The 25,544-nt window shown below is 39.6% G+C and overlaps 1 protein-coding gene across 1 annotated transcript in view; it reads right to left on the reverse strand.

Annotated features, from left to right (window-relative positions):
- LOC126237014 (enhancer of mRNA-decapping protein 4) overlaps positions 1–25,544 on the reverse strand; it is a 137,131-nt gene that overhangs the window by 52,433 nt on the left and 59,154 nt on the right. Inside the window, exon 8 of the mRNA XM_049946744.1 lies at positions 10,220–10,388. Coding sequence (XP_049802701.1) covers positions 10,220–10,388 — 169 coding nt within the window. The remainder of the gene's footprint in view (positions 1–10,219; positions 10,389–25,544) is intronic.

A 25,544-nucleotide genomic window follows, 5' to 3' on the forward strand; every position in this document is an offset into this window, starting at 1 on the left:
CCTTCCTGATAACGTTTTTAAGCACCTTACAATACTGTTTGTAATGGGCTAATGTAGCTTGATTGTGATTACTTCTAACATTTTGATATAATTCCCGCTTTGTTCTACATGATATCCTGATCCCACTAGTCAGCCACCCAGGCTGCCCATTACTGCTATTACCCCGTTTAGAATGTTCTAATGGAAAGCAACTCTCAAAGAGCATGAGAAATGTGTTTAGGAAAGCACTGTATTTATCATCTATGTTATCGGCACTATAAACATCCTGTCACTCTTGTTCCTTGACAAGGTTTAAAAAACTCTATTGTGTTGGATTAACTTTCCTACAAAGTTTGTAATTAAATAGGACATTGGTTTGAGCACAAAAGCATTTTAGTGTTAAAATTTGTGCATCATGGTCTGGAAGGCCATTCACGCTTTTACTCAAAGAATTCCCATCTAGTAACGAAGAATTAATAAAAATATTGTCTGCGGCTGTGCTACTGTTCCCCTGCACCCTAGTTGGAAAAAAACACGATCTGCAACAGATCATATGAATTTAGGAGATCTGCCAACATCATTTTTCTTGCACCATCATACACAACATTTATATTGAAGTCACCACATATCTAGTTCCTAGTACTTCCTACAAAGTGAATCAAGAACCCTCTCTAGATTGAGCAGAAATGCTCTAAAGTCTGAGTTAGGGGACCTATAAACAACAGCAATTAGAAGTTTAGTTTCACTAAATTCAACTACTGGTGCACAACATTCAAATGCCTGCTCAGTGCAGTGTCGTGATACGTCTATGGACTCAAATGGAATACTGCTTTTTTTACGTAAAGAGCCACTCCCCCACCCTGGAAGGAACTCTCTGAGAAACAGCCAGCTAATCTGTAGCCTGGTAAAGGAAGCCTCTGAATTGAAAATTATTTAAGTGGTGCTCTGATATACCAAGAATTTCATTGTCAACGTCTAAGCAGTTCACTAACTTTATCTCTAATACCTCTTATATTTTGATGAAACATGCTAATTCCTTCTCTACTTGGAAACATTAGATCCTCTGGAAGTGAGCCCTTAGTTAGAGGCACTTCCTTTAAGCAGGTATACCTATCAGCTGACTTCAGCCTAAAAAAGGTGCATCTCGAACACCAACTACTATAGGAATTTTTCCACGAGTGCCACCACCACCACCACCACCACCACCACCACCACCACCACCACCACCCACACACTGTCACCTATAAGCTTAGCCAGCATCCCCTTCCCATACCTATTGAGGTGCAGGCCATGCCTAGTGAAACCCGATGTACTGATAGACCCAACTGGCACCACTGACATGTGACCCATGCCCTCTGCCATCAGCACCCTCCCCAGCCCCATGTTAACGCTCCTAACAGTACATTAAGGTGAGGTCGATCATGACGCTGAAACAGTTGCACGAAATGCACATTAGTGCCACCAGTTTGAGTGGCTATCTTTACCAGGTCACCACCTACATCATATTCCCCGTCCCTATCGAGACTGTTCCCTGCTCCACCCACTATCACTACCTGATCCTCCTTTGTAAAATTCTTACACAACTCCCCTATACTGTCAGTCACCTGAGCCAACCCTGCACTAGGCTTCACAATGCTGGTGACATGGTACTCACTCCACAACACTTCCTGCAACTGCTGGCCCACACCCCTACCATGAGAACTACCTAGCACCAGAACCTTCTTCTTTCTGCTAGGCTTTGCACCTAACCTAGGCCTCCTAATTGCTGAGGACTGCTGCATGTTCCCTACATCTACAGCTACACGAGGCTCCTCTCCACTCAACTCTGACAGTTGGTCAAATCTATTGCAGATACGCAAAGTATAACTGTCTGAATACCTCCTCTTCCTAGCTGCCTTCTTGGCAACTACCAGTTTCCATTTCTCACCACTCTTCACCCTCCTCAATCTATCTAGTTCCTCCTTTGCGCATTGTAACTGCACCTGAAGGGCACAGATCTTACGCTCCTGCTCCTCTATCAACTTATTTCTGCAACAGATTCTGAATTCCCAGGAGAGGACCTCACTAAAATGACCACTGGCTTCCCCACTATATCTCCCCCCTCCCCCCCCCCCCCCCCATTAAAATACTTTGAACAAATCCCACACCGTAACCCACTACTCACAAACCTACGACAGAGCCCACCCTTCTCACTCATGGTAAAATTTTACAGTTACTGAAAAAACTATAGGTCTACGTTACCAAAGTGCAGTTACACCAGAAGAACTATTTAACAACTAACAATAATGGTCTCTAAATTCTCTGCCTATTAAGAAAGCAACTACTCGTATTAATACTACTACACCACAGCTAATACCAATACCAACAAAATTTCACAAAATTATTAGCTAAAACCAAAAAATTCAAACAGCCACTGGAACATTAAGCGGAGTTAAAACACTGAACGAAAATTTTACTGAAATATTTCACTAGAAACAATAATAAATGACAGTTGAAAAGTAAAACACGAAATTTACTAAACGATTTCGATGCACAGAAAACTAAAGAAACAACAGCGAGCGAACGATTACAAAAGTTTATCAAGTCGTTATTTCACTACAAACTCCACACAACACCTCTGGAAACTATTAAATTACTTATTAGTTTCCATGACTACCTACATTTTCACATTGTTGAATGTCCTTCGGTAGTGCATCATCCCTGTGACACAGTGCATACATTCCAACAAATGTTTGTTGCTCCATTACTCTGTCTGAGTTACTACATTTGTCAGCAACATAAGTCACCTTTAGTCACAATTATTAAATTTTATAGACAGTAAGAATGGTTATGTAACCTGTTGTATGCTTCTGACATGTTTTGCAACTGTCGTTTTTCACGAAATACAATATATCAAATGTGTACAACAAATCAATCATTCTGTTTTTCCACTGAATGTAGAAAAGGCTTGCTGCCTTTTAAGATGGAAATTGTGACACTTATATTTCTGTAATGGAATCAGGTTGTACCCTGGACTTTGTATCAGCTTTTTTTAAGAAGTACATGTACATATGTCTGACTTAAATAAATTATTGTTCATTACTTCTAGTGTTTTATACATCCTACATTAACATAAATTATTAATAATTATATTATTTTAAGCATGCTGAGGACTACAATTCTCATGTCACAGTGACTTGTCTACATATTACAAAGAATTAAACTTGCTGTAGTCACCAGTAGTGAATTCTGATCTATCCCTGGAGTTACTAAGTGCAAATGTGAATTGTAATGTCCCTTGTCCTGAAGTTTTTCTTTGTATCGTATACAACATTCCCTTTGTTTTACAGGATAGCTTGATTCCCTTAGTGAGTCACTGTCTCTTGCAGCCACTCAGGTAGACACTTAATGAAATTCTCTTGGGAAATACAGCTTCAAACAATGGAACAAATTAATCTAGAAATACATTAAATTTATTATCGACATTTTTAGCTTGATACATTGTCCCATTCCAACTGCTGCAAATGTCTGCTGAAGGTTTCAGATTTTCACTGTTGACTTATATACAAGTCCTATTGATAAAACTAATGTTGTTTGCTGGGCTTACAGCATGCATTTTGAACAGCTGACCATCATGGTCAGGAAGACATCTAAAATTTCACTTATACATATGTTGCTAATTCTTTTTTATCTGTAGAGTATTTTCAATCAGGTTTGTGAAGTTCTTTGCAACTCTTGTGAGGAAGTCAACAACTGTACTCTGGTCATTACATGCTCAAAATCTGCCATATTTTTTGCAGGAAAGAAAATTTACATTACAATAACATAGCAAGATTATTTTTGTTTCTGAGAACAGATTAGTTTGCTTGGGGAATGTATTCAGCTTTCCTGAGGGAGCTCTATAAACAGCTACCACATAAACAAGCAGTGTATGAACATGGAATTAAATGCAACAATTCCCAAGCTGTTGAGCAATACAATTTTTATGTCCATAGGCTTAAATGATAACTTTTATGTACTAACTTATACTAAACTTGCAAATGTGAACCTGCAAAATGAAACAATATTTCATTTAGGATATTTAAGGGAGATGAATTTAATATTATACACAGTGTTAGTGCAGAATTTTTGAAGTGAGTGCAAATAATAGTTGTCTGGTCCAGAGAGACTGAAGTTTATCACAGTGTATTTTTCACAAATATACCCTGTTTAATCATGTATACTGCAACACACACACACACACACACACACACACACACACACACACACACACACACACACACCACCTTTAGCTTCTGCTATATTGCGATAGATAAAGTTCTTTATTTTAACCATATGGCAAGGTACTCTCCTCTTTGCATAGTATCATTTGCCAAAATCTCATTTCCGTATCTCCAGCAGTTTACGAGATGTGAGAGGCGTTATGAATATTTCATTCCCACACACCAGCGATCGAAAGTGAACTTGCTGCAGATGCTCAATTTTTTCGAGATTGGAGGCAGATATTGATCCCAAGTTTTACGAAAATTTCAAAATCTCTTGTGTATTTCATACTCAACAACAGAATGTATAATATGCACCAAACACAAATTCATAGCAACCCCTATTTCTGATTGAAACATTCTCGAATGTGATACTCGTATGTGAAATACCACAATAGTTATGACCATTATCGAAATGATGGGCACTTCAGCATGAAGCTGGCGTATAAAGCTAAGAGTATTTGAGAAATCAATTTTTTTTACAGAACAGATTCCGTAAAACCATTTGACAAAGATTGCAGGCCGTTCATCTCGATTCTTTCAGCTCAGCGCCATGCCAACCCTGGCCCACTTTGCGCGACGTCATAAGAGCGCACCACAGCCTTCTCTCTAGGTGGTGCTGGTAAAGCCTACTGATTCATTAACTACCGTATTTACTCTAATCTAAGCCGCACTCGAATCTAAGCCGCACCTAAAAAATGAGACTCGAAATCAAGGAAACAAAATTTTCCCGAATCTAAGCCGCACCTGAAATTTGAGACTCGAAATTCAAGGGGAGAGAAAAGTTTTAGGCTGCACCTCCAAATCGAAACAAAGTTGGTCCATTGTAATATGAGACACAATTTAGGTCGAATGAATGATGATACAGCTACAGTAGTTTGCTTCGAGTCGTAAGCTTAGCAGTTAAGCTTTACCAGGTAGCCATTGCTATGCATCAGGCGCTCTGTCCGTATGTACACGAGTACCCTTCCTTTTTCACGTGCTTCATCTGGTTTGAATTGATTGTTTATTTTTCTTTGATCTGATAAGCGCTGTTCTCTTTGTTATAGGTGTTTACGTCACTAAGCTGAAAATGCGTTATTGTACTGTGTCGTGCATTGTTTGTCGCATTCTGATAATGAGTGTTTACGGCCTGTCGCCGCTCGCGGCATGGCTTGCTTTTGTGCGCGCTACCGCCGCTTACAATTGAGTAAGAGAGAGAGAGAGAGAGAGAGAGAGAGAGAGAGAGAGAGAGAGAGAGAGAGAGAGAGAGAGAGGAGGGGGGGGGGGGGGGGGGAGGGATCGTCTCATTAGCGAAACAATGGCAAGAGACTGCTATTTATTGTTACTTACACTGCTGCTTTCTTTGATAATGATCAACAAGAACCAAATAATATACTGCGTATGATAGAAGTTCTGAACGAGAGTTTAACGAAAAATTTTCTCCGTTTGAAAATCTTTGCAGACGCCTCTTTAGTACCTAACATTCTGCACAGAAGTTAGTCATCTTAGATTTAAAAATCTAGTCAATTGCCGTGCTTCATTTCTGACTATCACTATTAGGCATAAGAATAATACGAATATAAACATGACATGACATGTATATTCTTCCGCGCTTGCTGTTGTCTCACTCTAGTTTCGTAGTTTATTAGGCAGACAGGATTTAAATGAGATACCAGCAAACACAAAACAATACATGGCAAAATGTTTATATTCGTATTATTCTTATGGTGAAGAGAATACTGCATGTGATTCACAGTTCATAAAAGTTCCTATTAGCAACCATCTCTTCTCAAAGGTAGGAAAAAAATTCAAAACGTACAGTTGGCCACATTGACAAACATCCCAGTCTTGCCAGTCGGATTTTCATAGTACACTGAAATGCTGCTACATTCGAAGATGAACAATACGGAATTCGTATTTACTTCGTTGGATAATGTATGAAAATGCAGTGATCGAAACTCGGGGCGGAGTAAATGCTCGTCTTCCACCTTTTTTTTTTTTTTAAATTTATTTACTGACGCAGAGGTTTTGGCGGCAGTATTTATCTTTGTGCCTACAAAGCATGCCTGTCTAGCGCTACATATATTCGACGGCAGAAGTTAGTTGTGGCGGCACCTACCAACATTTTTCGTAACTTCCGCTTACTTTGCACTCGATTCTAAACTGCAGGCGGTTTTTTGGATTACAAAAAAAACGGAATAAAGTGCGGCTTAGATTTAAGTAAATACGGTAATCCTAGCACCTGCCTGCCTGAGCTTGGTCCAGTTCAGCTTACTTTTAGTTGGTCCGACTTGTTCCATGATCAGACTTCTCCAGCTGAAATGTTGGTCCAGCAAAATCTCTCGCAATTTTGACATTAATGTTAGTCATATTGCACAGACACACAAGCATGTTTTTCATGCCCGTTTGCACAGCAACTCACACTGACATTATAGAAACCCCGGTTTGTTGAATGGTGGTAGCCACACTACGTATTTTTGCATGTTGTGTGCCCATGAACTTCTGTATTCACACAACACAAATGCACTGGGGTGCATTCGTTCTGTGTTTTTCATGCTGGGTGCTTGCCACATGTGTGGGAAACGCAGGAAAAACAGCAGCTACTAATCAGTTACATATAAGGCACCGCAGTGTTGCCATAATTGATTTACCTATATTCTGTCATCGATTTGACAAGCCCACTGCAGGAGAGTCACTTTAACAGTCGCTGGAACAGTCTGTCTACAGGTGTTACTTATGATACATGTGTGACCTTGCTGCTTGAGTTAGCGCACAGACTACACCACTCTCGCATTACTGTCATTGTAGCCATCTTGATGTATCCAGAATGAGATTTTCACTCTGCAGTGGAGAGTAGCTAAGCCATGTCTCCGCAATATCCTTTCTTTCAAGAGTGCTAGTTCTGCAAGGTTCGCAGGAGAGCTTCTGTAAAGTTTGGATGGTAGGAGGCAAGGTACTGGCAGAAGTAAAAGCTGTGAGGACAGCGCGTGAGTTGTGCTTGGGTAGCTCAGTTGGTATAGCACTTGCCCGTGAAAGGCAAAGGTCCCGAGTTCGAGTCTCGGTCCGGCACACAGTTTTAATCTGCCAGGAAGTTTCATCTTGATGTATTTTATAAAGTGTCAAAATGGAGTGTCTGGACAACGGAGTAATGATTGTGAAAGTGCAGAAACATCTATGGCTGTACAACACATGGTACAAAGAGTGCAAAAACTGAGATTAAATAAGAGAAACATGGCAAGCAGTTGTAGTGGCCACTGAAGGAGAAAAGTGGAATGCAATGGATGTCAAGCAGAAATCAGATCTTGATGAGCACTGACAATAAATATTTCATCAATACTTATACACAGTGTAGACTGAAATGTGTTCATGAATAAAATGCCAATAAGCCAGTTTTTCCATCTTCTTTACCGGATGTTACCGTAACTTTCGTACCATGGTGCAGACTCTTGAGTGGAAATCAAGTAAACAGCAAAATGATTGACAAACTGCCTATTGGCTTCTGTCTCGGGTTCTTCGGGCGACGTTCATCTAATGATTTTTCTGACGTTTCGCCAGCACGAGTGGCTGGCATTGTCACAGCTTCACCCTCCATTGCCGGCAATGGAGGGTGAAGCTGTGACAATGCCAGCCACTCGTGCTGGCGAAACGTCAGAAAAATCATTAGATGAACGTCGCCCGAAGAACCCGAGACAGAAGCCAATAGGCAGTTTGTCAACAAGTGGCCACGAAAGCCTCAACAATTTTGTATCAAAATGATTGATGTAGTTTTGCCACTATTACTTACTTTTGTCCCATGTGCAGGAATACTTTCCGTCTGCATGTTAATGTATCATCAGACTTGTAGCCGTCATGTTGTCTCTCAAAATTGTCAAGTGCACAGCACACTAGTAATAAAAGCATCTGCCACATCCAATTTAACATCAACTACACAATGGAAAATTCTCCATTTATTATATAAAGTGCCAAATGCACTTTCTAAATAATGCTGTGCTTGTGACAGCCTGTAGTTAAAGACCGGTGTTTCATATATTCCTCTTTTAGCATCTACCATCTGAAGGTTGGTTGGTCGATTTAGGGGGAGGGGACCAAACAGCGAGGTCATCAGTCCCATGAGATTAGCCAATGATGGGAAAGGAAGTTGGACGTGGTCTTTCAAAGGAAACATCAGTATTTGCCTAGAGTGATTTAGGTAAATCACGGAAAATCTAAATCGGGATGGCCAGACGCGGGTTTGGACAGCTGTCCTCCTCAATGCAAGCCCAGTGTGCTAACAACTGCACCACCTTGCTTGGTCCATCAGAATGTGCATGTGTGTGTAATAATGCCGGCAATTGTGCATAGGCTTAGAAGAAACTCGAAATGTAGATAATGCATTGCATTCCCAGTTTGCAGAGACCTGTAAAATTTGATTTGATCCATTAGAAATGGTTGGTGAATGGCTGCAGATTTTCTTTTTATTTACACTTTGCATGAATTTTTTGAGAAATTTTTCCCTTTGCCAATGCATTTCCTGTGTACTATGCCATTTATTCGTGATGTTCTCGATGTGCGAGGTGCTGCAATGTTTTGTAGTCTTTACTGTAATTTACAAACACACACACAAATTTTAATTAGTTAATAACACTCACATACAGTTGGTGGTGGATCAATATTCAAAAATTGATCATTAATTAAAAATTGCAAGTGTTTTTCTAAATTCATCAATGCCAGTAGACAACTATGGCAGCGCACAATGCAAGGAAGAGGTTCTTATGCAATGAAATTCCTCTCATAGTTGATAACAACAATAAGTGCGCACAGTAAATGTTACCGCAGCTTGCACCAATGCGCTACTGATGGATTTTCCCTGGCCTTTACACTGCGCGAGAGAAGTGCATGTGTGATCTACACTGACAGAGCCACGTGTTGCATAAATTCCCACACAAATGCACATGAGGCCATAGCCTTACGCATTCCCGGTTTTGAGCTCTATAGTCAAGTACGGAATCACTAGTAATTTAAAATGTATGGAAATGGCTTTCGCGCATTTTTGCAAGTAACAAATTTTTATGTTGCAGCACATCTGTACAAATACAAAAAATAAAAATTGTTTTGAAAATCAAATAATTTGTTTCACTGATGAAACTGTGATTTATCACCTTAATGAGGTCAGAGCTCCACAATGAGGATGGGAGGAGTGGAGAGGGGGGGGGGGGCGCAAGTGAGAGGATGGAGGCAGCAAGCACATTTCTCCACATTATTCTCTTTCACAACTTGCCTATGCTGTATATTCTAGATGATTACTTTAATGTGTTGATTTAGTGTACTGTAACAAAATGTTGTCTATTCCTTTGAGGTATGCTATTTTGAAATTTTCTTTAATGATGAAGGGAGCAGACAAGAAGAGAAGTAAAAAGACTGAATGAGTTGGAGGAATGGAAGGTTGTATGGTGCTCGAGTGGGCGCAGGGAAGGGGATAGACGGGTAAAGAACAGGAATTAATGAAGGCTGAGGTGAGTGGGATTATGAGAACATATATATTGCAAGGATAGTTCCCATCTGTGCATTTCCGAAAATCTGGTGGTGTTAGGAAGGATCCAGAGGATGCAGACTGTGAAGCACTCACTGAAGTGAAAAACGTTGTGTTGGGCACCATGGTCAGCAGCTGGGTGGTCCAGCTGCCTCTTGGCGACTGTTTGTCAGTTGCCATTTGGACAGAAAGCTTGTTGGTTGTCATGCTCACATAGAATGTGGTACAGTGTTTGCAGCTTAACTTTTAGATCACGTGATTGCCTTCACAGGCCTTTGATGCAATAGGTGATGCTTGTGACCAGACTGGAGTAGGTGGTGGTGGGAGGATGTATGGTACAGGTCTTGCAAGTAGGTCTATTACAGAGATAAGAGCAATGAGACAAGGGGTTGGGAGCAGTATGTATAAATTATTCTACAAGTTACAATCAAAACACACAAATAAATTTCAATCCATGGGAAAAAATACTCTTTCTGTTCAGAATTTAATAATTATTTATTAAACTTACCATTGCAAATCTCATCCAGGCTTGATGAACTTACACTTTTAACGTGCCTCAAACCAGCATCAACAATGCCAAAGCTCAAAATTGGGTACGAAAGAAACATTTCTGAAGCTGAAGAAATATATGCGACACTGTCCAGCTTGTCTTTACTTATTTGGAAAATATACAATACCTGGAAACAAATAACTGTATTAGTAAAATAGATGGCAAACACAACCATTTAGCAGTTATAGGGACTAGTTACCAATTAGATGGAAACTTACTGACATTATTCAATACAATACATTTAGAATGCTTTCCGAAATGTTGCACTGTTGAACTAAAGAACTACCTTTGTTCCCTGTTGAATAAACTATTCTGATCAATAAAATGTAAATATGCCTTGGAACATTGCCAGGGTTATGATGGTGCAACATCCAACAGAATTAAAAGGAAGAGACTTCAAAACAAATTGCTCCAGTTTTAACTGGGCTGATGTTGCATCTATTCTTCATATCTGATTTTGACAATACTGGATGTTGGTTTTCAGTAATAGTGACAGAAAAAGGGAAACCTACAATGAACAACACTTCAAGATATCACACTGTGAAATCTGATACAAAAGAAAAATCATGTCTGCTGCTCTCAATATGCTTGCCCAACAGCAAAACTAGGCACATTTGGAGACGACCAGCAACATTCATTTTGCATAAGATGTTCTAAAGTTTGCACTATAAAGAATGAGCAAACACAGCATGTTGACTTATTTGTGTTAAATACATTATGAAATTCTGTGACATTCTTTATTGCTTAGCCCTCCCATTTGGGATGAAATCTCCATTGTGCCTAGTACCTAAAATCCACACAGGCTAAACTGTAACAGATTCCATCCGAGCTGCTGGAGCTAGAGTTCATTGGCCATGTTTGCGTGAGAGGGGTGCTTGTGCACGTTTTTCCTTTTCTGACGAATGCTTTGGCTGATAGCTAAATGCGTGACTGTCTTTTCACTGTGCCTGTCTGCAATGCAACATGTCATCTTTATGGTGAGTAGCAATCTAAAATACAAATACAATAAACAGGGTGTATACGCGGACAAGGAGAAAAAATTCCCGGACTTTTCCCAGATCTCCCGGTTAAAAACACATTTTCTCCCGGGTGAAAATACGCTTTTGCCATGTTAAGTGACATTGTACTTTCCCTCGAAACTGCAAAACTTATCCTTTGATAGGATATGGTTTTATACAGCAGTGTAGAATTTCCCAGCACTTTAGAAAACGATACTCAGGGGGAGAAAACACATTTTGGAAAGATCTTTGACGTGCAGCAACACGTGCGCTGCATATTTTCGTATTACTAAAGTATAAATTCTAATTCCACCAACAGGAAAAGTTAATGGTTTAAATTAATATACATAGTGTTGCTACAAGAAAAGAAAAGAAAAGCTTTCGCATATAATATTTGTCTCTAAGATTAATAAGCTACAAGAGAAGCAAAGCTTTCACTTATGTTAATCTGTTTAGCGCATGTTACACTTTAAGATACATCACACAAATACGCCAGCAAAATTTTTAATACCGACATAAATCTCTGATCTTCTGGGATCGAAATTCTTCTAAATGGCTCGTCATCAAAGAGCTGGTTTTTAAGAGACCAAACACACTGTGATTTAAGAAATCCATCGTACATTCTCGCACATAGTTCATCTTGCATAAAAGGAAATTTACTTTGAAAATAACGCTTTCCAAACAACAATTCGCAATATTTTCCTGTGACCTGTTAGAAATAGATTCATTTCAGCAGTTGTCAGAGAGTGCCAGATAAGAGGCATCACCGCACTTGCGCAGCTATGGTGATGTAGGAAGCCCATATGTTCGCACGTGTAAAACATTAAAAGATCTTATATTATGTCATAAAAGAAACAAGACATCAGATGATACTCCCACAGCGTCAGAATTTCGTGAGCCATACTAAAATGCATAGTTCGCCTTACAGTGCACATTCGTATGTCCAGATTCTCAATGACATAGGCCTCTACCAGATATGAAGCTTTTCAGTGTGGTTTTTGGGATGTAAACTTTCTTGCGAGTACCAGTACTGTATAATCTTATGTTTGGTTCTTTATTATGGCATAATGCCATACGGGCTAGAAGATGAAAACGTGCACCTGAAATGCAGCGAACAACTGAAACTAGCCAATAGTGTGCCTCAGCAGGAAAGCTTAATAAAAGCCAAATTTATTTATCAAACCGACAAAAATAACTTCATTGTTCTGCAAGGCGATTAATGCTTGACTGCCAGAAAGGTGGAAATAAAACAAAATCTGAAACTAGTAACACAGTTTACCCTTCCGTAATTATGTGAATGTATTTTAATTCACTTGATAGCTCCCAGCCACAGAAATCCGTCTTGCTTTCATTTGACGTGTGAGCAGCAAATGAAGAGGAAACAGAAAAATCACTAAATGTAAAAAAGGGTCACATGGAGACTAGCACCCCCCCCTCCCCCCCCCCACCCCCTTAACTATAACTCAGACTGCTCTGCACATCAGAACGTAAATAAAAGAGAGAGAGAGAGAGAGAGAGAGAGAGAGAGAGAGAGGACTTTTCAAAAATAAGTTCATTTTGTAGCGCACATCTTTCTGAAGAGTCTGATACATAAAAGATATATCTTCGAGGAAATGTAAGACACGTTATTTTGTCTTAAGCATGCCGTGAGGTGCCACGCATCTTCAAACAACATTGCTATACTGCATGTCACTGTATTTCGCTCTGTGGAACTCAAACATGTATATTTTGTAATGGATGCCATCAAACTATTTCAGGACAGTAGTAATTAAAATGTCATGTAACGCCTCTCCTGCTCCCAGTCGGCCGGTTTGACATCCTGAACCCCCCCCCCTTTTTTTTTGTAAAAAGCCCCTCGCAATTAATGCTGGATAGGATTATTTGTAACCAGGAGAACAAGAACTCTTCAGAAAAACTGGAGTCTTTATTGCCTATTAGCTAATAACTTGCTCTTCTGTGCGACATAAAATTAAATATAGGAACCCAAAACCAGTAAAGACAAGAGACAGGCAAGACAGTACACATTTCTTCAATACTTAGGTCCTAGCGATTTCTCTCTATAATCTTGCTACAGCTTGACATGGCGTGCTTTCCTTTCTGCGAAAGTACTATTACCTTATCAATGTTCGTTAAACATTTTGCTACATGAAAAATAGAAATGTCGTTGTCTAATACTGAAAAAGCTGTTAATACAAATAGTACCCAAGATTAGTGTGGTTTCTTGATCTGATTACATCTATTTTGTCACTGTGTGCTGGAGAAAACAAAATACGCCTTTCTAATATTTCAGCAATTGTAACACACACCAAATAAGCGAGACTGTTTTGGCAATAATGATCATTTTTATAATACGACAGAATATAATTCACGAAGTACCAATACGAAATATCTATTTGGCCTACTACAAGCAAAAAGCTTTATGTTAGGAAATAGTTTCACATTTCATTCATATGCTCCAGTTTCTCATGCACGAGGCCAAGAAGTAGTAGAACAAAATTTTTGTATAAATTTGGAATCGTCATATTCTTCCATAATTTGTGTGACGTCCCCATTTCTTCTCCTTCCCCATTCTAACAAACAGTCTTGTCATCACTAATTCTGTAACTATTCCTACCACTGTCAAAACTCATTCTCCAGTTAACTTCACTAACCCTGCCACAATCGCCGGTTTAGTTATCCAGCGATTATTCTCCAGGTAGGCGTTATTACGTGTTCGTACAATGCGTTTTCTGCACTGCTGCCAGAATGGAACTTAAGCGGCTGCTAGCCGGTATCTACAACTGGCCCTGTCTCATGTAGCAATCTGGCCAAAACATTTCTGTAAAAATTTCACTTTCTTGGATACACCAAGAAGATAATAGGTAATCTTTCTTACCTGTTAGTCGTTTATTTCCACTCAGATAGTCTGAATCTATGGATTTCGCTAGTAATTATAACAACGCTGAACATTCGCAAACTGAATCTACCACATAAACAAGCAGCACTTGGCATTCGCCGGTTCGGCTTTATTCTACTCGTCTCGTATGGCCCAGTCCCGTTTTGTCTGCAGGAAAGTTTATTTCTAGATGTGACGAGGATTACCCTGGCAGACACATCATGTACACTATGCACGCTTTCAAAAATCAACTTATAATTCATTCAGAAATCAACTTAGAATGCGTTCAAAAACCAGTAGTGGTGCGTTTCAAAATCATATGAATAATTGATAGACCGACGTGCGCTGGATGCTAGGCGCTTTGTGAAACAAGGTTTTTTTCCTCAAGAATATGAATTTGCCCCTTCCCCCCCGAAATTGCCGCCTGGTTCAGATACCCCGGTTTGCCCTCACTCCCCACTAGATCCGGGCCTGCTGCACATGCACACGCGTGAATCTGGCAGCTTGGGCACGTCAGTAAAATTTTTCCGGGTACCATGTGGCTGGTTGCTGCTACTGCTGCTTACACAGCCAACAGCCCCATTTCTGCAGCCAGAAGTGGGTGAAGCACTCATATGCAACTCAACTGCGCGTGTGCATGAGCACATGCGTAACTGATTAAATGAGTCTAATGTTAACAGTTGTGATGTCACGCTCATCGAAGGCAATTTGTTGTTATGAAGCATTGAATAGTCTTCCAAAAGCCTTTGACACATTTTGCTGTTGGCAAACACTTGTACGAGCACTGTGTTATTTTATATGGCACATTTCCTTTGCAATTTAAGTTTTATTTTCGTTTTTTTCTCTCATTCATGTTTTAATGCTGCAGTATTATTCTTCAGTAGCGAGATACAGAAATATCCTTTGTTAGAGTAACGGATCTTACCAGTCAAAATTACAAAAATTTAACTGAAAACTAAAACAATGAAAAATTCCCGGATTTTTCCCGGTTGAAAAAATTCCCGGGTTTTTCCCGGATCGTATACACCCTGCATAAAACATCTTTTAAATGAACTTCTCGGACCCCAAATATTTGTTCTTTACATGGAGAAATTTCTTAAATAATAATGTTGAATACGGATTATGTCAAATGTGGCTTCAAATCTGGAATAGTAATTTGATTTATATGCCACACCAAACATGGTTAACCACATGGAACTAGAGGAAACAGCTTTTGCCAGGATTGTAACAACTGTTATTACATCTTTTAATATTTTACAATGTTTCCATATTAGTATGTTTTTATTTTAGAATCTTCAAAATAACAAATGTCTAAATTAGCTCACTGCACATTAATAAATAACATAACAGACCACTACAGACCACATTTTCCTTTACGGTGAATTGTTTAAATCCATAAGAAAGAGATCAGGGAAGACCTGAAGAATTACAAGCCCATTCATCTTTTGTCACTGGTATATAAATTTTTTACAAAAATCCTTGCTCTTGGTCTTTAACCAGGCAAATGACCAAGCTGATTCAGAAATGGGTGTAGAAAAATGGACCATCAACAGTTTCATAACAAACTTAAAGGCAGAAGCAACAAATGTCATCTACTGCTTTCACTGGTGTTAATAGACTACGAGAAAGCACTGGACTGTCAAATAAAATCTATGCTGGCAGAACTTTATAAGGAATAGCAGCTACTTACATCGCTGTTTTGAAGAAACAGCAAAGCTACGGTTTCCATTTGATTACAATGATTTTCTATAGCTTTGTTTGTTGTCTTGAAATCGAGAAACTGGTTTGAAGAAAAATACATAAACAGATCTATTCTGAACTGTTTTCAATTTGCAGATGCCATTTTTTCCCTCTGGATCCAGAATACAAAGGGTTATGGAAATTTTTTGCAATGCAACACAACAATAAGTCACAAGAGCCCCATTGTTGCTGTCTTCTGAGACTACTTCATACTGGCATTGTAGCCACTGTGCCAAGTTTGTGGGCACAGTCATTCACTAGCAGGGCTAGTTTGAAGTGCTTGTTACGGCATTGTAATCATGTCTTGAAATTCGGCAGTTTTGTTGTACAGCTTTCCACATGGTTAAAACATAGACCAGTGCATTGAAGAAACAACTCTTGCACTTGATGTGTGTCCACATCATAAAACTATATTCAGGTGGTACAGAGAATTCCAAGGAGGAAATCTGGCCCTGGAGGATGCTGAGAGGATGGGGGAAGTCATGATCATCAGTTATGGAAGAAAACATTGAGCCTTAGGGCTAAATGAACCAGCAATTCATTCGAGTCTGCATGATCGGTTGCAAGTAAAGAAACTTTGTCATCTCTGGGTGCCGAATAGACTGACGGAAGAGCAGTTAACATGATGCACGACTTAGTGCTTGGAGATGTTAAAGAAGCTTTCTAAGAGACGATCTCAGTATGTGAATAACATTGTGACAGGTGATGAAACTTGGCTGTACTATGAGGGTAATCCCAAACGTAAGGTCTCCTATTTTTTTATAAGTACAGAATTCTGTATGGCAGTTGGTCAAGCTGTTATGAAGATAGCTTCTAGTGTTGCGTGTAAACATGCACACGCCACGCTGAGGCGCTCAGTCTTGGCTTGGCAACCGTTGAGAATGGATATCCGGTTGGATGTTACCGCCAAGTGCGAATTGTGCACAGTTATTCCGTTTTTGAACGCAAAGGGCACTGTGCTATTTGAGATCCATCACCATCTGACACGTGAATGGTGAGTTGTGCATGGATGTCAAAAATGTTCGTAAGTGGTGTAGAGAGTTTGCAGCTGGTCAGACCAAAATTCACAACGAACAAAGAAGTGGGAGACTGTCAATTTCTGAGAAGACAGTGTTGAAGGTTGAGCAAAGCATGTGTGAAGATCGACAGATCACCCTGGATGATCTCTGCACATTGGTTCCTGAGGTTTCCCGAAGCACCGCTCACAGAATTTTAACGGAAACACTGAACTCCCGGAAGGTGTGCGCAAGATGGGTGCCACGTATGCTGACTGAGGACCACATATGGCAATGAGTTGATGCTTCCTGCGCATTTCTTCACCACCTTGCAGCCGAACAGGACAACTTTCAGGACTAAATTGTCATGGATGACGAAACCTGGGCATACTTTACACCTGAGACCGAGCAACAATCACGCCAGTGGCGGCATCCTTCTTTGCCAAAGCCATGGTAATTCAAACAAACACTGTCTGCCGGTAAAGTCATGACAACTGTTTTTTGGGATCAGAAAGGGGTACAGTTTGTCGACTTTATGCCCACTGGGACCACAATTAACGCTGACAGTTATTGTGAGACTGAAAAAACTCAAACGGGCAATTCAGAACTGGAGAAGAGGAATGTTGAGCAAGGGCGTACACATTCTCCATGACAACGCTCGCCCACACATCGCTCGGCAAACCGTTGCTCTCCTGCAACAGTTTCAGTGGAACATAATCACCCACCCTATAGTCCTGAGTTGGCGCCCAGTGACATCACCTTTTCCCTAGGTTAAAAGAACATTTGGCCAGAAATGTGATTCAGCTCCAACGAGGAGGTGAAAGAAGAGGTTCATAACTTTCTGAACATCATGGCAACGAGCCAGTATGACATGGGCATACAAAAACTGCCACAGCGTCTACAAAAATGCATTGACAGAAATGGTGATTATGTCGAAAAATAGCTAAATGTTCAAGCTGTAAACTGATGTAAACCATTGTAGAAATAAACAGGTCTATGTACTTGTAAGAAATAGGAGACCTTACTGTTGGGATTACCCTTGTATTATGATGTGTCAAACTAAGACTCAAAATGAAGTTTGGGTCTTTGAAGATAATGGCACACCCAAAGCTGTCAGAAAATCCTGATCAGTAAAGAAGAAAATGACAGCTTTTTTTTCAGATGGAGTGGAATTGGTAGCATGTTGTTTTGGACACACAGAAGACAGTCACAGCTACGTGGTACACTGAGCAGCGCCTGCCCCAAGTCATCCAATTTTTGAAGAATCTGCAGCCGAATCCAAGAATGTACACTTTATTCCTCCATCACGACAACACTCCAGCTCACCATGTCAAAGCATGCACCGAATATTTACGGGGTGCAGAACTGAAATGTCTTCAGCAGCCTCCTTACAGTCCAGACATTGTTCATTGTGACTTTGCACTGTTCCCGCATGTGAAAATGAAGCTGAAAGGAGTGCAGTTTTCGAGTGATGAGGACTTCCTGAGTTCTTGGGACATCAAGTGTGCCGTATTCTCTTCAGAAACTTGGGAGAACTGGTTTAGGGGTTGATTTTGGAGGATGGAGAAGTGTATTCAATGTGGCGGAAATTACTTCAAAAAAATTAAATAAATAAAGCTGTATTACGAAACTTTCCTAGAACCCTTTGTAACTCCAGCAAAGTACTCAGGAACAGAACTGAGCAAGTATGACAGTAAGCCTGAAGATTAATTACAGTAAGACCAAAATAATACACAGTCAGTATGCTGATGGGAAAACAGTAAAGACTGTTGAATTTGTGTACTCAGGACATTGCAAGGGCAGGGGGTGGGGAGTGAAAGATTACAGTAGCACGAATCAAACCACAGACAACGAATTGCCAATCTGTGCACTTGATCACTGCACCATGGCACCCATATGCCAATTACTTCTCAAAAATTCCTCATCCTCTACGCGTAAACAGATTGTGTTTCACTGTATCATTATGATAGGTGTGAGTTAATATTGTTGTGATATTAGCTTTATCTAATGCACTAAGATCAAGTATGTTGTTTATGTGTTTATGATTTCTCCTATGTTAATTTATTAACCCTTTGAGCCCCAGTGGTTCCGGCCTCAAAGCACTTTTAAGTCCCAGTGCCTTTCATTTGAAATCATCAATGTTATGCAAGACGACTCCAAGACATACACTGATGTACTTCCAAGGATATAGTTCAATGCAGCAATTGCTCACAGCATTCAAAGCAGCAGCCAGTGTGGAGTTTCTGCTACCTGATTGCAGAAGATTTGTGACTGCAAATTTTAGTTACATAATTTAATTGGCTAGTAGTTTTTACATAATGGTCATGTTGAGGATATCACTGGCATTTCTTTTGAGTAGCTTCAACAAAAACCCACTGGTGGAGTACGTACTTTTATAATTCATTCTTCAAGTGGATATAAATTTCTTAAATTTTAGGCCCACTTCTCACTTGCTATTTAGGACTATAATTTGTTATAGGCATTATGAGTTTGTGAAAGTTTTGAGATGTCACACATGATCTAAATGTTTATTTTTTAAAGAAGACAGCATTCCCAGTGATTTGGGAGTACAGAAATCTGAGGCAGAAAGTGACCCAGAACTTCAACTTCTTTAGCAGGTCCTGAACTACTCATTGTAAATGCAATTCATGACGAGTTGTTGATGATAGTGAAGATGATCATACTACGATAAATACACATATAAGATGGTTTACATCACACAAATTAGCAGCTGTGAACAACTTCTCTGAAGAAGTTGCACCAAATATTCCTGTAAGTTGTGAATCTCCCGTGGAAGAATTTCTGAGCTTGTGGTAGGTAGATAACTGATGTCCCAGTGGCTCCAATGAAACCACTTCCATAAAAGAATTGTTTGTTTACTTTGTGACACTTTCTTGTTCTATTCTTTGCTTACGATGACAATAAATGTTAATTTTATAAAAAAATTAAAATTATATTTTTTTTCATATTGCTGACTCTCAAAGGGTTAATATTTCAATATTTCCTCAATCCTTCACTCCTCTGTACCCCCAACATCACTGTTCCTGAGTAATAAACATGGAAAGCAAAAAAGTTCATTGTGAATTTCACACCTGCATATCCAACTCTTCATACATTCATACCAAATTTCCTCATACACGTTTTTTACTACTGAGAGGTGGCATGAGCCCCCTCTCATATTTCTATCTTGCGATTCTCCTCTCTAATTGCATGCAGTGGAAAGTTGCTATTCCTTCACACGCGGACTTCCCATGCAGCGTCTCTCGTCACCCGGGTGGTCCGGTGACAGGCGGGCTCTGCTGATCTTTAAAGGGTAAGCCGACGGGTGTGAGGGAGTTGAGTGAATGCTTTCCAGACGCCGACATTGTAGAAAAGCGGCTGAGACACGCCCTGAAGTAGCGGCTGGGCTAGAGGTTCCGTTACTTCGCAGAAACACTTTCTGGCGGGCTACCAGCGAGGCGTGGGAATGACTTGTGTACCCAGGCAGTTGTGGCGGGCAAATTCCCGCGCTTTCTGCAAAATCGTAACTGTGATTGGCTTGCTCAGGGCATAGCTCCGTGACGTAGCAAAATCAGCGCAGAAATTGGCGCCAAGAATCCCCATTGGTGGAATGGTAGTGCTCCGGCAATAGAGTGAAATTTTCCGCCGGTTTTCGAGTTGCTGATTGGAACAGTTAACCACGGCCACTGTCGTGGGGGCGGGAATGTTCTGTGTTCGGTTTGTACGGGTGCTCTTGTGGAGTGGTCAGCTCTCGCCTTTTCAGTCGGAGTAAGTTACAACACTGAGCTCTCGCTGCTCTGGACAGCCTGCCTTCCGTTGGCTGTGTAATATACTTTTATTTGATTGTAACTGTTTAACGAAGTTGCTGAAGTTTCGACTTCAACGTAACTTTCCGAGTACAGTTGGCAATTGAGCGTTCTGCGTACAAGCGGCCTATGTTGTCTGTCTTGGGCAGTTTTGGCTAAAGTTGACTTTATCGGAGTTACTGTGTGACTTCGCTTGTGAAAATCAATCACTGTACCGTGAGTGATTGTGTGGCGAGCCTTCTTCGTCTCCCTCAGAGGCGCGTTTGTATTGATAGGAAGTCTTTAGTCTGGAACAACCAGACCAGGACAATTTGTTTCGGGCTATACTCGCGACATTATCATCACCACGATGGGACGTTGAAGCAACCAGCCATCGCTTCCAGTACGCCAGATCGTGTCCTTGCAGCTAAGAGACAGCTTGGTAATGTACGTCCGCAGCACCGGCAAAGCAGGCATTTTTGCTAGGCGATAATCTGAGCTCAGCAGAGCGCGCCTGTTCGTCTTTTCTAACTTTGTTCTATCTTGGGTGTTCATTGTCTGAGTTCTCACTAATGTAGCAGCAATTAATGTTGGGTTAGCTGTGTGTCTCTCTTAAGATTTGAGTTGCAAGGAATTGGCTCCACATACCACTTCGTCATAAACGTCACAATCTAGTTTAGGGACAACTTCACCTTCACAGCGTTTGTTTGAGTATCCAATTTGAGCCAATTTGATGTATTGTAAATGTTTCATGTGTTTTTGTTTATTATTTTGTGTTTAGTCTTAATAAATCATATTGTTATTTTGGACAGAACTTTCATTCTGTTAATCGGTACAGCAACCCTATCATTACTCACTACGTTAATGAAACCTTCCTTTATTTAACATATTTATCAAATTAAATTATTGCAGGTGCCACACTCTTTTCTACTCCACTTGCAGGGTTGATTACAGTCAGTTCGCGTATCTTTTTAATCCATGTGCAACAGCAAAAGTCGGAGTTAGAATGGGGGGGGGGCTTAAAGCATCATTTACATGTGTAGATTCTTGAAGAATTTAGTGTTAAATACACTGCTAGCCCCGGCACCTCGCACTACCACCTACAGAATTTTAAGTTACAAGCTTAATATTAATATATTCAATTCATAACTAAACTGAATATATTAATTTTACATATATAAACTCAACTATTTGAATATATTTAAATTTTATAGTTAATACTTTACCACTGCAAGGAATAAAATAAAATGGAAAAAATAAAATAAAAATACCAATGGTAATGGCGGGAATTGAGCCCAAGCCAACAAATTTCCAGTCGCTGCACTTCACCACTAGGCCACAACACCAATATGTCAACTACTGCCAAAAATTCCTCATATTCCATGTGCAAATCTTTGGAGAGTATTTAACCTTTTCCTGTGGATCACGCAGGTAAAATATTCTAGGTACTTGAAGGCACAATTACCTGCTTCTACTCGCTTTCTCCTCTAAAGATATAATGGAAAAGGGCCTCTTTCTCGGATCACCTACGGAATTCACCATATGCACTTTGAAAAAAAAAAATACTGATCTGGCGCTGCGAGCAACATAGCACCCATAGTGATGGAAGGGATGACGTCACATCAAGGCACGCACAGTCTAAAACAAACAGCTGCCTCGCTTCTCTGAATTTATTGTAGCATGGCTGACCATTTTAGCACACAACACAGATTTATAATTATAGTGGAGAGAGGGCTACAACACATGTTTTCATCTGGCTTATTTGCATACCAGCACATATTTGGAGAGAAATAGAAATTCTTTTAATGTGATTCCTGGCTCACAGTTGAAGAGAAATGGCATAATTTAAGTGTAGTACTTACAGAGGGCTGCAGCACATTAGCACGATTGCCGGTTGCCACTGCAATGGATATTTAAAGAAACAAACAGGAAGGTAAAAAAGCTTGGAGCTCATTTCTGGGACTGAATACTATATTCAAAATCAAATTTCCAATGTGTCAAACAAAGTCTATATACTCACTCAGTACATGAAACATCGATGTTAAGCACACAAAAAGTTCAAAACATTTGAGTTACCCAATAAGCAATGGAAATATTCATGTAGTACATTAACAAATCACTGTGGATAAAGCAGGTGGTCGACTTCTGTTTATCAGAAGAATATTGGGGAAGTACAATCAGTCTACAAAGGAGATTGCTTACAAAACACTTGCACAACACATTCCAGAATATTGCTCAAGTGTGTGGTACTGGTACCAGATAGGACTAAAATACATACAGAGAATTGCAGTACAAATGGTCACAGGTTTGTTGATCTTTGGAAGAACATTACAGTGATGCTGAAAAAACTGAACTGGCAGGCTGTTGGAAACAGACAACCCATCCCAAGAAAGTCTGCTAAAATGTTTCAAGAACTGGCTTTAAATGTTGACTCTAGGAATATAACACAACCCCCTATGTATCACTCACATGTGGGACTGTAAGGACAAGATTAGAACAATTACAGCACACACAGAGGCATTCAAAATGATCATTCTTTCCACACTCCATACTTGAGTGATACAATGAGAAGTATCCTCTGCCATGCAGTGTGCAGTGGCTTGCAGAGTATGAATGTAGATGTAGATTGGATAAGTGGTCGAAGATTTTTATGGCTAAAAACTTCACTCCATTCTATACCACATTAAGGCCTTCTAGTATTATATTTATGGCCTTCTAGTATTATATTTATTAATGTTCCTGTTTTCAGACTGTGACTGTTGACAACGAACGCCGTAAGGGAATAAATGTACTTCAGGTTGTTGTGAAATGTCCAATTGCTTAAAGAGCTATCTACAAGTGGTTCTAGAGTGGATACTGCACATTATCCTTATTACACTATTCTGTGCAAAAAACAGTTTTTCCTCTCTCAATGAACAGTTACTGCAGAAAACAATGTCAGAAGTCGTTAATGTATGAAAATAGAAAAAGTCAGTTTTTTTACATTTTCATTTCCAAAAACTTTTATTATCCATAGCACCTGATATTAACGTATGACAGGACATAAAAACAACTTTTACAAAATTGAAACAGAGATGGACTGGACATAGAGGGAGATGGAATGATGAACCGAGATTGTGCTGAATTCCTTATTATAATAAAAGACCTGGAGATGTAGTAATGGAAGTGAGTTGACAACATAAAGAAACCAGCAGAGTAAATTTGAATGAGAAAAGCTGTCAATCATAATCTGTTGGCAAAGTTTAAAAGAGGCCTATATCCATAGTTAATTACAAATGGATGATGATGAGTGTGAATGATGTTTAGGAGTATGATGGAGATGTGTGATACATTTTGGGAAGTAATTTCTATTTTCAAATTGGTCTTTCATTACACTGACAAATGTGGTGCTTGCTTTGTGTGAACCACTGCACCATTCTGAAGAGTTTGTTTCAAAGCAAATACGATAAAGTATGCTTTTATTTAGGCTTCTTGTTCTGCACATACTTCCCATAAACCAGTACCTGCAAGATACAAAGCAACAATAATGAAGGGTTTTTCGCATGTTTGCACTGGAAAGAACTTACAACAAAATAATAAAAACACACTCAAAAATGCAGATTATTTCCCCGAAACCTGTCATGCTAAAAAGAATAATCAGTAATAACAGTAAATAATCGTTAGATGTTAAAAAAGGAAGTCGTCACCACCACATTCTGTTGATAAGTGAAGTTACAACTTCATATACCTATGATAATTTAGTATGATTATGGTTAGCAAACAAAGAGAAACTGATAAGCACTGAAAGAGAAAATGTTAAACAGTCTGCGATAGTGTTATCTGAAAAATTAATTTGGAGCTGTTTTCTTTCTATGATATATCACAAAAAATTCTGCCTTCCTAAATGATGAAGCTTAAGATTCACTGAAAACCTTTGTACATTGTAGTTCCATGAAATGAAGAATGAAAACACTCCTATGGGTGGAATGCATTGTATAAGAAGAAATAGAACTGAGAAACTGCACTTCCATTCACAGCTATAGGATGTGCATATCACAAAAATGATTACATTCGTTAACAAATTAATTTTAGGCGGTACATATACTAAAATTGGAACGATACAGAGAAGATTAGCATGGAAGAAAAATACTTTCCATGATAGAGAAGAGGACAGAGTCTAGAAACATTTTAAAATTCAATGAAACTGGGCTTGTTCACTCTGCACTTATGAGGACAGTGGACGGAAACTACAAATTTGAAGGTTAAGGGTTCAATCTTTCAACTTTGTCAATGATTTGTACATGTGAAAATGCCTCGACATTGGTTTCAAGTTCACATCAAACTATAAGTCCCCTTACAAGTGACTTGTTAAGTCAGCTGAAAGTTTGGAGGAAGATACAGGCAAACTATCTCCAAGTAGGACCAGTATTGTGGTGTTAAAACTAACCTTTCACTTCAGTTTCTCTCGGCCAGATCTTCAAGACCGAAACTCACCATCAGCTGTATCTCTACTGAACATAGCACATACAAAATTAAGTAATGGAAAGCCTGAGACAGAATATGACAATATTATTAAAAGAATACATTGTTACTCAACCTATAGAGGAGACTTAAGAGTTGCAAATAGGTACAACAAAAAATTGCAATACATCTGAGCTTTCACCAAAAGACCACCTCCTAAAGTAGCGCATGCATGCATATGCACTCATCAACGAATGCGCGCATATGTGCTTATGCACACGCGTTCTCTCTCTCTCTCTCTCTCTCTCTCTCAGCTTAGTTTGTAGATCACATGACTGTTTTTACACGTAACCTTGTCTCTGATGGGATAGGTGATGCCTATAACTGGACTGGAGTAGGTGGTGGTGGGAGGAGGTATGGCACAGGTTCTGCGTCTAGATCTGTTACAAG

Source organism: Schistocerca nitens, chromosome 2, assembly GCF_023898315.1.
Source record: "Schistocerca nitens isolate TAMUIC-IGC-003100 chromosome 2, iqSchNite1.1, whole genome shotgun sequence".
NCBI classification, from domain to species: domain Eukaryota; kingdom Metazoa; phylum Arthropoda; class Insecta; order Orthoptera; family Acrididae; genus Schistocerca; species Schistocerca nitens.